Raw genomic sequence first — 13,707 nt, 5'->3', positions numbered from 1 at the left:
AGAGAATCAGGTTTTTGTTTCATTGATTTTCTTTATTGTTTTTCTGTTTTCTATTTCATTGGTTTTCACTTGGTCTTTAGATTTTTTTCTTTTCTTTACTTTGGACTTAATTTGCTCTACTTATTTTAGTTTTTAAGGTTATTCACACATTTTTTCCCTAATACTGCAGTTTTTTGGTATTGATTTTCCCCTACATACTGCTTTGGTGGCATCCCACAAATCCTGATATGTTGTGTTTCATTTCATTTAGGTTGAGTGTTCTGTAAATTGTCAGTTACATCCATGATGATACATGGCTTCCAAAGTTCCCTGAGGTTCATCTCCATCCCAGTCAAGCCTAAAGGGAGAAAGAACATGGAGAAAGGTGCTTAGGAGGTTTTTATGACATCACTTCCATTTAAATTCCATTGGTTAGAACTCAGTTGCATGGCTTCACCTAATGGTATGGGAAGCTGGGACATGTAGTCTATCTTTTTGCCTGGGAAGAAGAGGAAAATACATTTGGATAAACAGCCAGAAACCTCTTTCTATTCTCTGGAAGGGCTTGTATAAGATAAGAAATACTTGAATCATGGGTATACAGTAGAAATTGTAAAGTTATTGGGGCCTGCTGCTTTCTTTGGGGGAAATTTTGTAACTGTTGATTCAGTTTAATGGATACATGTTCATTTAAGTTTTCTATTCTTGAGTCACTTTTTGTAAGTCACTTTTTAGGTATATATAATTTAGTATAAGTTTTAGAATATACTAGCATAAATTTGTTGGAAGTATTTTCTTATTTTAATATCTGCTGTAACTGTAATTATTTTCTTTCTTCATCTTTGAAATTGTTTACCTGTGCCTTCTTTTTTAAAATTTGGTTACTCTTACTAGAGATTTGTTAATCTTGTTAGTGTTTACCTAAAATCTTAATATTTTTTCACTAATTTCTGTTCTTTTTTATTTCCTTCCTCCACATTATTTGGACTCAATTTGCCTGTCTTTTTCAACTTGCAATTTGAATGCTAAGCTCATTTTATTTTCAGCTTTTTTTTTCCCCTTGAATTTGTCTTCAGCTTTGTTGCTGCAAGCATTTATACATAGTGCTTCTTTATTGATTAGTTTTATGTAATTTCCAAATTTCCATTGATTTCTTCTTTAATGCAAGAGTTATTTACAGTGTGATTAAAAATTTCCAAGTATGGAAGCTTTTCCTAGAGTATGTATTAGGTTACTAATTTAAAATTAATTGTATTATTGTCAGAGAATGTGGTATCTGTAATAATCCTATAAAACTGTTGAGTCTTGCTTTATGGCCTGGTATATGCATGCTGTTTGAGATGTCGTCTTCTTTACTATGTTAGTAATTCCTTGCAACATTATCTTATTTATTCCTTATTCTAATTATATGAGACAGGTAATATGAGTCCCATTTTTCAAATAATAACATTAAAATCCAACCAGCATAATAAGTATCTCTTCCAAGTACAAGTTCTTCCTAGTTAGCTTTGTATTCAATCAGAGCAGCCAACAACTAAAAAAAAATCAGTGTGGTCAACTTTTTATACCAGTTGCATATGAGCCCTGCTTATATTTTATTATAGATTTTTAAACCTCAGGGTAAGGATTCATTCTTACTTCAATGGCCTTTTATCCCTCCCTTGGTGTCTCAAACAGTATCTCACACATATTTGGTGTTCAATAAGCATTTGTTGAACTGGAGTAAAACTGAGACGAAATCTGGCAAAACCCTAGGAAAGTATAATAAAAACGTATTGAATACTCAAAAAATAAAACCGAACATGCAGTTCTGGAATCACTACAAAAGACAATCTGAAACTACTCCTGACACAAATATATAGTAATTCTGGTTAAAGATATAGGCATAGATACAGATAAGTAACACCTATATCCGTGTCTATATTTATCTATATCCTTTATATATCTATATATATCCATATGTAGATATGTTAAAGGATATGTATATATCCAGCTATAGATAGATAGGTTAAAGGATAGACAGACTGGGGAAGAGGAACCTATAAAGGCAATAACATTATAGACAGAGAAATGGGAAAAACCAAATGAATTTATTTTACTTATGCCAAGGTAAGAGAGAGAGAGAATGGTCAATAGTGACCTTTCAATTTTGTGTTAATGAAGTTATTAATGACCTTGGGAATAGAAGTTGTGAAGTAGAAATTCTCATTTTAAGAGTTTTGGCTGCAAATGGTAAGAAAAGGATCAACTGTAAGCTGGAGGTTACTGTGCATAGAGAGAAAGTTTTATCTTAAGGTGAAAGGGTCATACCCTGGTTTAGGATTTAATATCTTTGGCTAGCTATCTCTTACTCATTCTGTAAGATTTAGCTTAGGTGTTCCCTAAGAAACTGTTCCTCCACTTAGTCAAAGTGCCTCTGTTGTCTTAGTGCTGTCAACAGGTCATTATCATAATAATTAGAATATTGTAACGAATATTCTGTTTAAATGTTGTACCCCCCAGATTTTAAACTCTATGACCATCTTTTAGTCACCAATTCTTTTTTTTTGTTCGTTTATTTATTTATTTATTGGCTGTGTTGGGTCTTCATTGCTGCATGTGGGCTTTCTCTAGTTGTGACGAGCAGGGACTACTCTTTGTTACGTTGTGCGGGCTTCTCATTGCAGTGGCTTCTCTTGTTGCAAAGCACAGGCTCTAGGGCATGTGGGCTTCAGTAGTTGTGGTGCATGGGCTCAGTAGTTGTGGCTCATGGGCTCTAGAGCGCAGGCTCAGTAGTTGTGTCGCATGGGCTTAGTTGCTCTGCAGCATGTGGTATCCTCCCGGAACAGGGATCGAACCTGTGTCCCCTGCATTGGCAGGCGGACTCTTAAACACTGTGCCACCAAAGAAGTCCTCAGTCACCAATTCTTGACACGGGTGTGGCAATAGAAAGTTCTCAAACCATGTTTAACTAGACTATGGAATTAAAAAAAATTTTTCCCCTATCTTTCTACAGATCTTCCTGTATCTGTATTTTGTATTTATTTCTTCCATTATAATGCCTATAATACCTTTTTAATTGCACTTATTCTTTTCCACATATATGAACTTCCTACTAAACCACATACCTAGGGACTTCCCTGGCGGTCCAGTGGTTAAGACTCCACACTTCTACAGCTGGGGGTGCAAATTTGATCTCTGGTCGGGGAACTAAGATCCTGTATGCTGAGTGGCACAGCCAAAAAACAAACAAACAAACAAAAAAACAAGAAAAACCCACATACCTTTATTATTCATTTTTCTAATACTAACATCTAGCACAGTGCCTATCGTTTATTCATTGAATTGTCAATCATTTTTGAGTAACCAGTCATTATTCTAAACTCTAAGAATACCAGAGTGAGAAAGATTTATCTTCTAGTAGAAGAAGACAGACAGTAGACAGTAAACCAATAAGTAAAAAAGACTATTTGTTATAGCAATTATTAAAGACGAAGAAACAGGGTCATATAATAAAGTGACTGTTGAAAGTGAGGAGTCATTACTTTAGATAGCATACTTAAGGGCAGAGTCAAGAAAGTAAAACTCCTACCTCTGTATATAGTGTTTCTTTAACTTATATATTGACTAAATCTTCAAAGTGAGAGGGGATCTTAATGATCATAGAGTCAAGCCTTTTCATTTTACAGATTGATTTATAGATAAAGTGTGATTTGTTGGAGGTATTAGAAAATATGTAATTTGTCTTTCTCTTGGTAAAGTGGTTTGGGAACTTTCATATTCTCTATAGCTCACTGGAATTCCCCTGAGATATAAATGGCCCATTTAAACCAGGGACTAGAATGGTGTTTTACTAGTCACACCTATTTTCTTCCCTAATGGAGAATTACAAAAAGGATAAAGAGGAGGGCAGAGATCTTAAGGAGGAGGAAGCTAAGTAGGCTGTAAACACAGTGATAACAATAGAGAAGTTGCTGCAATGAGACTTGTATTAAGTAAAGGAGTCAAGAATCACATATTAAGATTAAAAATTTTTGTTCCTGATTTTTCTAAGATTCTCATTCTAGAAAATCTGAATGTACAGAAAAGTCTGGAGTGGAAAATTATAACTAATCCCTTACCCCAGGAGTAGCCAATATTGATTATTTTCCTTATAAAAGTATGTTTCTCCCTTTTTCTTTTCTTTCTTTCTTTTTTTTACAAAATTGAGATCCTATTGTTTTTATATTTTTTATACTTGAGAAAACCAGAAAAGTAAAAAGAAAAGGACAAAGAATAACAAACATTCATGTAATCTTCTACTAAATAAATATTTTTTGGTCATATAAACTTCAGATTTTTAATTTTTTAAAGAAAACATTACAGGTAAAGTCTTAAATTCATATTCAATCCATAGTCCCATTCCCCTCATTTCCTCCCCAGACACAACCAATATCATGAGTATGGTGTATTTTAATACTTCTGTCACATTGTTTTTTAAAAAGTATTATTTTGTGTTTTCTTTTAATGTGCATAAATGGAATCAGTATGTGATTAGAATAATGAATATAAATTTATGGAAATCGCTTTATTCACTGAACACTAGGTTTTTCAGTTCTATTTATGATGATACATATAGATCTAGTTTATTCATAAGTCATAAGTGTTAAGCTTGAATTTTCACTGAACACATCTCTATAACCAGCACCCTGTTCAAGAAACAGTACGTTAATTACCAGCATCCCTGAACTCCCCCCTGATGTCTTTGTTTGCCTTCTTTTGCCCAACATTATTTATGAAATTTATCCACTTTGTTGTGCATAGTTGTACTCTATTCTTTCCCATTGTTATAGAACATTTTGCTTCCTTAAATCAATTAAACTTTTAAAATTTATCTGTTTAACTATCAGTGGGCCTTTGGGTAGTTTCCAGTTTGTGTCTCTATCAACATACACACGTAAAAGTGATGCTATCAACATTCTAGCGTATATTTTTAAGAAAATATATATGTACTTCAGTTTGGTATATGCCTAAGAGTTGCTGGGTCATAGGGTATGTATATGTTCAGCTTTAATAATAGTGCCAAACAGTTTTCCAAAGTATTATAGAAAATTACATTCCCACCAACAGTGAGTGAGAATTCATGTTACTCTGCCACCTTGACAGCACTTGATATTTTCCATCTTTTTCATTTTAGGCATTGTACAGGGTTGTCGTATTGACTCGTTGTGGTTTAATTTGCATTTCTGTGATTATTAATGAAGTTTTCATATATTTATTGGCCATTTAGATATCCTCTTTTATGATACCCTTAAATATTTAGCATTTATACCTAGCTGTTTTTCTAACAAAATCTAAAGTTATTCATTGTCTATACTAGGTAAAGAAGGACTTTAGCAATTTTTTAATTACTATTGTTCTCTCATTTATTGGTTGTATGCCTTTGAGCAAGTTATTTAACCTCATTCTTGCCTCATCTGTTTCCTCATCTGTAAAGTGGGGAAATAATAATACTTAGCTTATACAGTTGTGAGAATTAAATGAGTGAACATCTTTGAATTTAAATGAGTGAATCACTTTGAACGTGCCTGGCATATAGTATTTGCTGTATAAATATTAGATTATTATTATTGTTGTTATTGGTGAAAGAATAGACAAAGTATACCAAGGGGACAGAATAGAGATTCCAGAAATAGACTGACACAAATATAGCTAATTGATTTTTGACAAGGGTGCAACAGCAACTCTATGAAGAAAGGATGGTCTTTTCATCAAATAGTGTTGGAACTACTGAATACACATATCCCAAAACAAAAAAACCCAAAAAACTTGACCCCTACCTCTCACCTTATGCAAAAATTAATTCAAAATGAATCATGAATTAAATGTAAAACATAAAACTAGAAATATTTTATAGGAAAACATAGAAGAAAATCTTTGTGACCTGCAAAGAGTTCTTAGATACAGCCCATAGCACAAACCATAAAAGAAAAAAGTTGATAAATTGGATATCACTAAAATTAAAAAGTTTTGCTCTGTGAAAGACACTATTAAGAGAATTGAAAAGACAAGCCACAGATGGGAGAAAATATTTCCAAATCATGTATCTGACCAAGGATTTGTATCCAGAATATATAAAGAATTCTAAAAAATCAGCAAAGATTTGAACAAATACTTCACTGAATAAGATATATGGATGGCAAATAAGCATGTGGAAAGACACTCAACATAATTATTCACTAAGGAAATGTAAATTAAAACAGGGGTCCCAAAAGAGAGAATAGAGAAGTAGCAGAGAAGCAATATTAAGAGATGCAGCTTAAAAGGGTTTTTTCCTTTCCTTTTTTTTAAGGAAGATACCACTGTATCTCCACAGTAAGATACCACTGTGCATCTATTAGGATGGCCGAAATGAAACTGACAATATCAAGTGGTAGCCATGATACAGAGCAACTGAAACTGTTGTATTTGCTGGTGGGAAAGCAAGACAGAACAGCCACTTTGGAAAGCAGTTTGGTAGTTTCTCATAAATTTGAATATATACTTGTTATATGAGCCTACTGAAATAAAAATTTATGTTCAAATAAGCAACTGTATGCAAATGTATAGTATGCCTTATTCCTAACAACCCCAAACTGGAAACAACCAAACGTCTCTTAGCTGGGGAATAAACTGTGGTCCATCTATAAAGTGGAATGTTACTCAGCAATAAAAAGAAACAAACTACTGATACATGCAACAACATGGCTGAATCTCAAATGCATTATGCTAAGTTAAAAAAGCCAGACTCAAAAGACAACATGCTGTGTTACTCTATTTATACGAAATTCTGGAAGAGGCAAAAATATAAGGATAGAGAATAGGAATGGAAAATAATCAGTGGTTGCCAGCAGTTAGTACTTGACTACTAAGAGGCTGTACAAGGAAATGTTTTGGGGTGATGGAAGTTTTCTGTAACTTGGTTGTGGTGGTGATTAAATACTTTTTATATTTGTCAAAACTTACAGAACTGCACACACACACACACACACACACACACACACAAGTGAATTTTAGTATGTGTAAATTGAAAAAAAGTTTTTTAAAGAAAAAACCTTCTGGGCTTCCCTGGTGGTGCAGTGGTTAAGAATCCACCTGTCAATGCAGGGGACATGGGTTCAATCTCTGGTCCGGGAAGATCCCACATGCTGCAGAGCAACTAAGCCCATGCGCCACAACTACTGAGCCTGCGTGCTACAACTACTGAAGCCTGCATGCCTAGAACCCGTGTTTCGCAACAAGAGAAGCCACTGCAATAAGCCCGTGCACCGCAACAAAGAGTAGCCCCCACTCACCGCAACTAGAGAAAGCCCGCATGCAGCAATGAAGACCCAACGCAGCCAAAAATAAATTAATTAATTTTAAAAAAGGAAAAGAAAAAACCTTTTTAGGCTGTATCTCTTAATATTGCTTCTCTGCTACTTCTCTATTCTCTCTTTTGGGACCCCTATTAGTTTTATGCTATATGCTCTTAATCTTTTCCAAGTCTCATAATTTATCATATTTTTCACTTTTTTATGTAATTGGGTGAATCTCTCAGTATTATCTTTCATTTCATTAATTCTTTGTATTTAAAGAAGCATGTACTCCATCTTAAAATTTTTTAATTTATAATTTCCAAGATTCCTCCTTGGTCCTCTTTTGAGTTGGTCATTTACCACGCCAGAGGATGGCTTGGTCTTGGAATTCTCTCACTGATATTCTCTGCTTCTAGTTAATTCCTGCTTCCAGATCTCGGTGCCTAGCATGCTTGTGGTTTTAACTCCTACTTATTTCTGTGTGTTGCTTTTCTACTTTCGTCCACAGAAATATATATCTTATATTTGAGCACAACTATATCTTTAAATTTTTAAAAAATATATGTTTTATCTATCTTGCTTTTATCATTTAATCCTATCTGATATTTCCTTATACCACTATGCCTGTGAACCTCAACTGAGGGCAGTTCTGCCCATCAGAATGCATTTGGTAATGCTTGGAGATACCTTTGGCACAATGCACAGGACAGCCCCTCACAACAAATTATCTGGTCCATAATATCTATATTTTTTCATATATAAAAATGAAAATTGGAGGTGTTTTTTCATATTGTTTCACTTTGATAAATAGCCTTATGTAACTTTTTTGTACCATTAATTAATTTCCAAATGTAGATATTTCTGAACCCAAAGAAAACTAAGACTTGAGAAGCACTGTCTAGAAAGTTGGAAATTACTTAGAAAACAACAAAAGTATGGGAACAACAAAGTCTTTATCACCTCATACCCTTACTGGAACTTACAATATGTTCACACATAAAGATCTTCTATTAGATTTATACTTTTAAACCACTTTTTCCCAAAATAATATACTCCTAAGTTGTCTTAAGGCCCTTCAAATTCTATACAGCCTTCTGTGAAAGCTTTCTACAGCTTGCTTTATGCTTAGGTAGCAGATTTCAGAATCTTAATGAATACTTGACCAGCCTAACTATAAATATCTCATGCTTTCTTTATTCTTAATTCTTTTTAATACATACCAGTATTAAGATGTTTGGTAGCAGGGATACGATAATAGAAAAAAACAGAGGACTGCCCTTAATTTGCTGCATGACCTTACTTCACTTACTGCTTTCACCTGGGCCTCAGTTTTATCATCTGGAAAATGAAGGAGTTATACCATATAATTCCTGTAGGCTTTTCCAGTTATAAACCTGTGATATATCATTATTTACATTGTTTTTATTTAGCTTTTGGCTATGATCTTTTTTACTGTTCCTGAGAAAAAGTAGAGATAAAATGTTTAAAGATTTCTAAGGTCTTTAAAAATTCCTCGTATTTGTTCTTTACAACCCTCACCTACCTCCTTGTAGTGATTGATAATAAAAATCATAAAATGGAAATCCTCTTATGTTGAAGGACTGCAAAGAATGATACTGGAAAAGTAGCATAAAAATTCACAGCTGGTCTGGAAAGGGAGACAACTAGATAAGAAGAAAGGAGGTGACAGCTGTATAAAAACAAGCAAAACCTAGGTCTCAAATTTTGGTAGGGTCAAAGAAATGTGCCCTGGGCCCTAATGAGGATGAGGCCCCAAGTAATTCTCAAACTCAGGATCTTGAAATTTATTAGAATTGCAAAGGACCAGAAGTCAGGTCTCCCAACCTCCTCATTAATGTCTTAAACACTACATTATGTGTTATTAATGCACATTATGTGTGTTTTTATGGGTGTTACTGTGTATTAACACACATTATGTGTTATTAACACTACATTATGTGTTAAGCTATTATGTCATTTAATTTTACATAGAGAATGAAGGTATATGCCTGAAATAATCTTTTATAATTTATTTGTATAGGTTTTTCTAACCACTTAACCTATTTTCTGGCTGCTGGTGCTGTTATTTTGGGAATTGGTTTCTTTGCTTTGGCATCAGCTTTGTGGTTCCTGATTTGCAAACGAAGGTAAGATTTATTAGAATATTTGACTTTTTTTCTTTTAAAAATTCAGTGAAAGAGTTTCTCAAATGGTATTAAATTTAAATAACTATAATGATATTGATTCTGTAATTTGATTGGGGAGAGAAAACTTTACATGTTTAGAGTAGCCTGAAAAGAGAAGTCTTAGTAGTATAATAGTCTGAGCAGTATAATAGCAATCTTCATGCATTAAAATTTTAAGAAATAACGAGATCTATTTTATTCTGTAGAAGACATGGGTTTGAATTATAATAGAAGGCTAGAAAACTTTTAAAATTTTGACTACTAATTTAGAGGTTAAAAACATTACTGAGAGAAAAAGACTTTCTTTAGGAGATATTTAAGAAGAGAGCTGACAGAATCTCTGGTATGGTCTAAATGTAGTCTTTTGCCGGAGATGGAAAAAAGATACTTGATACCTCAGTTCCTTTCAACCCTAAAATTTGGTGTTTTTTTATTATTTAATTGGTTCAGTATTTGCTTTGGCTCATGTTAAAAAATTTAATACGGTCTTCCCACACACTCTTCCAGTATTCCCTGTTTCAGCAAATGAATACATACTATCTATCCACTTGCACAAGTCAGAAAACCAGAAATTATTCACTAATTCATTCTTTCACAGACTTGCAGTGCCACTGGGAGGAGACAGATAATTAACAAATAAAGTGGTCAGGGAATGTCTCTTCAAGTGGGTAGTATTTAATCTGAGACTTAGATTAAAAAAAGAAGCCAGACATGTGACGACCCTGTGGAAGAGCTTTTTTCTAAGCTAATGTGATAGCAAGTACAGAAACTCCAAGTAGGAATGATCTTGGTATTGTTCAGTAAACAGAAAGTCAGTGTGAGTAGACTGAAGTGAGACGGAAATAATGATGAGATTAAAGAGGGAGATAAGGGTCAAATCACACAGGAATTTGTAGGCTAAAACATGGAATTTACATTTTATTATTTCTGCCATCAGAAGGTTTTAAGCAAGGGAAGGATATTATCATCATAATAATAGCTAAAATCAAGGGTTTACTGCATACTGTTCTAAGTGCTTTATATGTAGTTATCTCATTTAGACCTCATAACTGCCCCATGAAGTTGCAGTAATATTATTCCCATTTTGAAGACTACAATGCCACCTATAGATGATTTACATTTTAATAACACTTAAAAATTTGAGATATAGATTTTAAATATATGATGTTGAATTTCAACAAATATATTCCCATGTAATCACAACCCCAGTCAAGATATAGAAATTTTCCATCATCCTGTAAGGATCCCTCATCCTGCTTTCCAGGAATTTCTCCCCACCTCCTACCCAGAGGCAGTCATTATTCTGATTTTTATCACCATAGATTAATTTGGCCTATTCTTGAACTTCATATAAATGGACTTTTTATGTCTGCTTTTTTCACTTAATGTAATATTTTTGAGATTCATTTATGCTGTTGCATTTATCTGTTCATTCTTTTGATTAATGAGTAGTATTACATTGTATGAATTTACCTCAGTTTGTTTATCCATTTTTCTGTTAATGGACATTTAGGTCATTTCCAACATCTAGCCCTTAGGAAATAAGGCTGCTGTGAACATTCTAATCTTTTTGTACATGTGCTTTCACTCCCCTTGGGTAAGAGTAGAATTGGTGGATAGTATGATTAGCTTTAAAAGAAACTGCTAAACAGTTTTCCAAGATGGATGTACGTTCCCGTCAGCAATGTAGGAGAGTTCTGATTCATATTTTTTTTTTTTTTTTTTTTTTGCGGTACGCGGGCCTCTCCCTGTTGTGGCCTCTCCCGTTGCGGAGCACAGACAGGCTCCGGACGCGCAGGCTCAGCAGCCATGGCTCACAGGCCCAGCCGCTCCGCGGCATGTGGGATCTTCCCGGACCGGGGCACGAACCCGCGTCCCCTGCATCGGCAGGCGGACTCTCAACCACTGCGCCACCAGGGAAGCCCTGATTCATATTTTTAAAAGATTTTTCTTATGTGTCTATGAATCCTGTATGTTAATGGAACAAGAGTAAAAGCGGAGAGGCAAGTTAGGATGCTACTGCACAGTCCATGTTAAGGATGATTGTGTCTTAGACTAATATGGAAGTAGAGGAGATGAAGAGAAGGGGCTGGACTTGGGGTAGTTTTGCAGGTAAAGTTAGCAGGTCTTATTGATGGATTGGATGAGATAAGGAAAGATAAGTGAAATGGCAGAGTTAATGCTAATACCTACATTTTTATCATGAGCAACTGAGTAGTTAATCATGCCATTTACTGAGATGAGGAGGTGATTGGGAGGGAAACAAGTTGAGGGAGTGGTGGTAAACTAGGAGTTGTATTTTGGATGTAAGTTTGAAAGCCTATGAAACATCCAAGTAAAAATGTTAGACAGTCAGATATACATGTGTGAATTTCAGGGGAGAAATCAGGGCTGAAGATTTAGGTTATCAATGTATAGAGGGTATATAAAATCATACAACTGGGGGGCATGGAGTCAAGATGGTGGAGTAGGAGGACATGGAGTTTGCATCTCCTCACAACTAGGGCAGCTGCCAGATGCTGGTGGGTGGCCTTGACACCCAAGGGGATGGGAGGAACCCCCAAGTGACTAGGTAGGACGTTGGAAGGAGCAAGGGAGGAAGAGAAGTGGAGGTGAGATGGTACTGGCACCCCTGAGGGGTGACTGGGAGAGGGAAGGGGTTCCCATGCCTGGAGAGACCCATTCACCACAAGGAGATTAACAGGGACAGGGAGAGACCCTCAGGGGTTTGGAGGATCAGAGGGGAATGCGGCCAGCGTTTCCCCTGCCCACTCAGGCCCCGGGGAGCATGCTGGGGCCTCAGGTCTTGTCCTCCACCTTCTGAGGACCCTCCATCCACATGGGTCCTGGGGACGTGGGAACAAGAGAAGGGGGAAGAGTAGAGGTGAACAGGGAGGGACCCTAGGGGATGTGAAGATCGGGGGAATGGGACTAGTGTTCCCTGCCACCACTCGGGACCCTGCAAGCCTGCTGGGGTCCCGGGCATGATCCTCCACACTCTGAGGTCAGAGGCAATCTGAGCCCCCTCCAGCCATGCTGAGCCCCGCCCCCCATTCCCACCAGGGCCTTTTCCAGCCATGTGCGTACTGAGCCCAGACACCACCCACTGCCTAAACCCTGCCCCTGCTTAAGCCTCGCCGCACACAGCCAAGGTCTTTTCTGGCCCTTTTTTTTTTTCCCTACTATTGTGGTTCCGTTTTACCTTTCAGTTGTTGTTTCATTTATATTTTTATTTTTTCTAATATATCTGTTAGTGTTCTAAATTTATTTAATTTTTATTCCTTCTTATTGTTCTTCTCTCTTTTTTTTTTTTTTTTTTTTTGCCATGCCATGTGGCTTCCAGGATCTTGGTTCATGGGCTGGGGGGGTCGGGTCTGAGCTCCTGTGGTGGGAGCACCAAGTCTGAACCACTGGACTAACAGAGAACCTCAGACCCCAGGGAATATTAATCAGAGTGAGGTCTCCCAGGGGTCCTCATCTCACCACCAAGACCCAGCTCTACCCAACTGTCTGCAAACTCCAATGTTGGAAGCGTCAGACCAAACAACCAGTAAGACAGGAGCACAGTCCCACACATCAAAAAAAAATGATAAGACAAAAAAAAATATTACATATGGAGGAGCAAGGTAAAAACCTAAAAGGCCAAACAAATGAAGAGGAAATAGGCACCTACCTGAAAAAGAATTCAGAGTAATGATAATAAAGATGATCCAAAATGTTGGAAGTAGAATGGAGGCAAAGATCAAGAAAATACAAGAAATGTTTAACAAAAACCTAGAAGAACTAAAGAACAAACAGTGGTGAACAACACAATAACTAAAATGAAAAATACACTAGTAGGAACCAATAGCAGAATAACCGAGGCAGAAGAACGAATAAGTGAGCTGGAAAATAGAATGGTGGAAATAACTGCCAAGGAGTGAATAAAGAAAAAAGAATGAAAAGAATTGAAGACAATCTTAGAGACCACTGGGACAACACTAAATGCACCAACATTCGAATTATAGGGGTCCCAGAAGAAGAATAGAAAGAGAAAGGTCTGAGAAAACATTTGAAGAGACTATACTCAAAAACTTCCCTAACATGGAAAAGGAATTAGCCACTCAAGCCCAGGAAGTGCAGAGAGTCCCAAGCAGGATATACCCAAGGAGAAACATGCCAAGACACATAGTAAGCAAATTAACAAATATTAAAGACAAAGAAAAATTATTAAAAGCAACAAGGGAAAAATGACAAATAACATACAA

At 35.9% G+C, this 13,707-nt stretch overlaps 1 protein-coding gene across 1 annotated transcript in view; it reads left to right on the top strand.

Moving 5' to 3' along the window:
* Positions 1-439: 439 nt before the first annotated feature.
* Positions 440-13,707, top strand: part of LOC309823832 (uncharacterized protein C1orf185 homolog) — a gene marked incomplete at both ends in the record, with an annotated part of 32,127 nt that continues 18,859 nt past the window's right edge. Inside the window, 2 exons of the mRNA XM_082656430.1 lie at positions 440-497; positions 9,316-9,421. Coding sequence (XP_082512556.1) covers positions 440-497; positions 9,316-9,421 — 164 coding nt within the window. The remainder of the gene's footprint in view (positions 498-9,315; positions 9,422-13,707) is intronic.

This window comes from Grampus griseus (assembly GCF_964374135.1).
Source record: "Grampus griseus genome assembly, chromosome: 1".
Taxonomy (NCBI): domain Eukaryota; kingdom Metazoa; phylum Chordata; class Mammalia; order Artiodactyla; family Delphinidae; genus Grampus; species Grampus griseus.
This window is presented reverse-complemented; position numbering and strand designations above follow the sequence as displayed.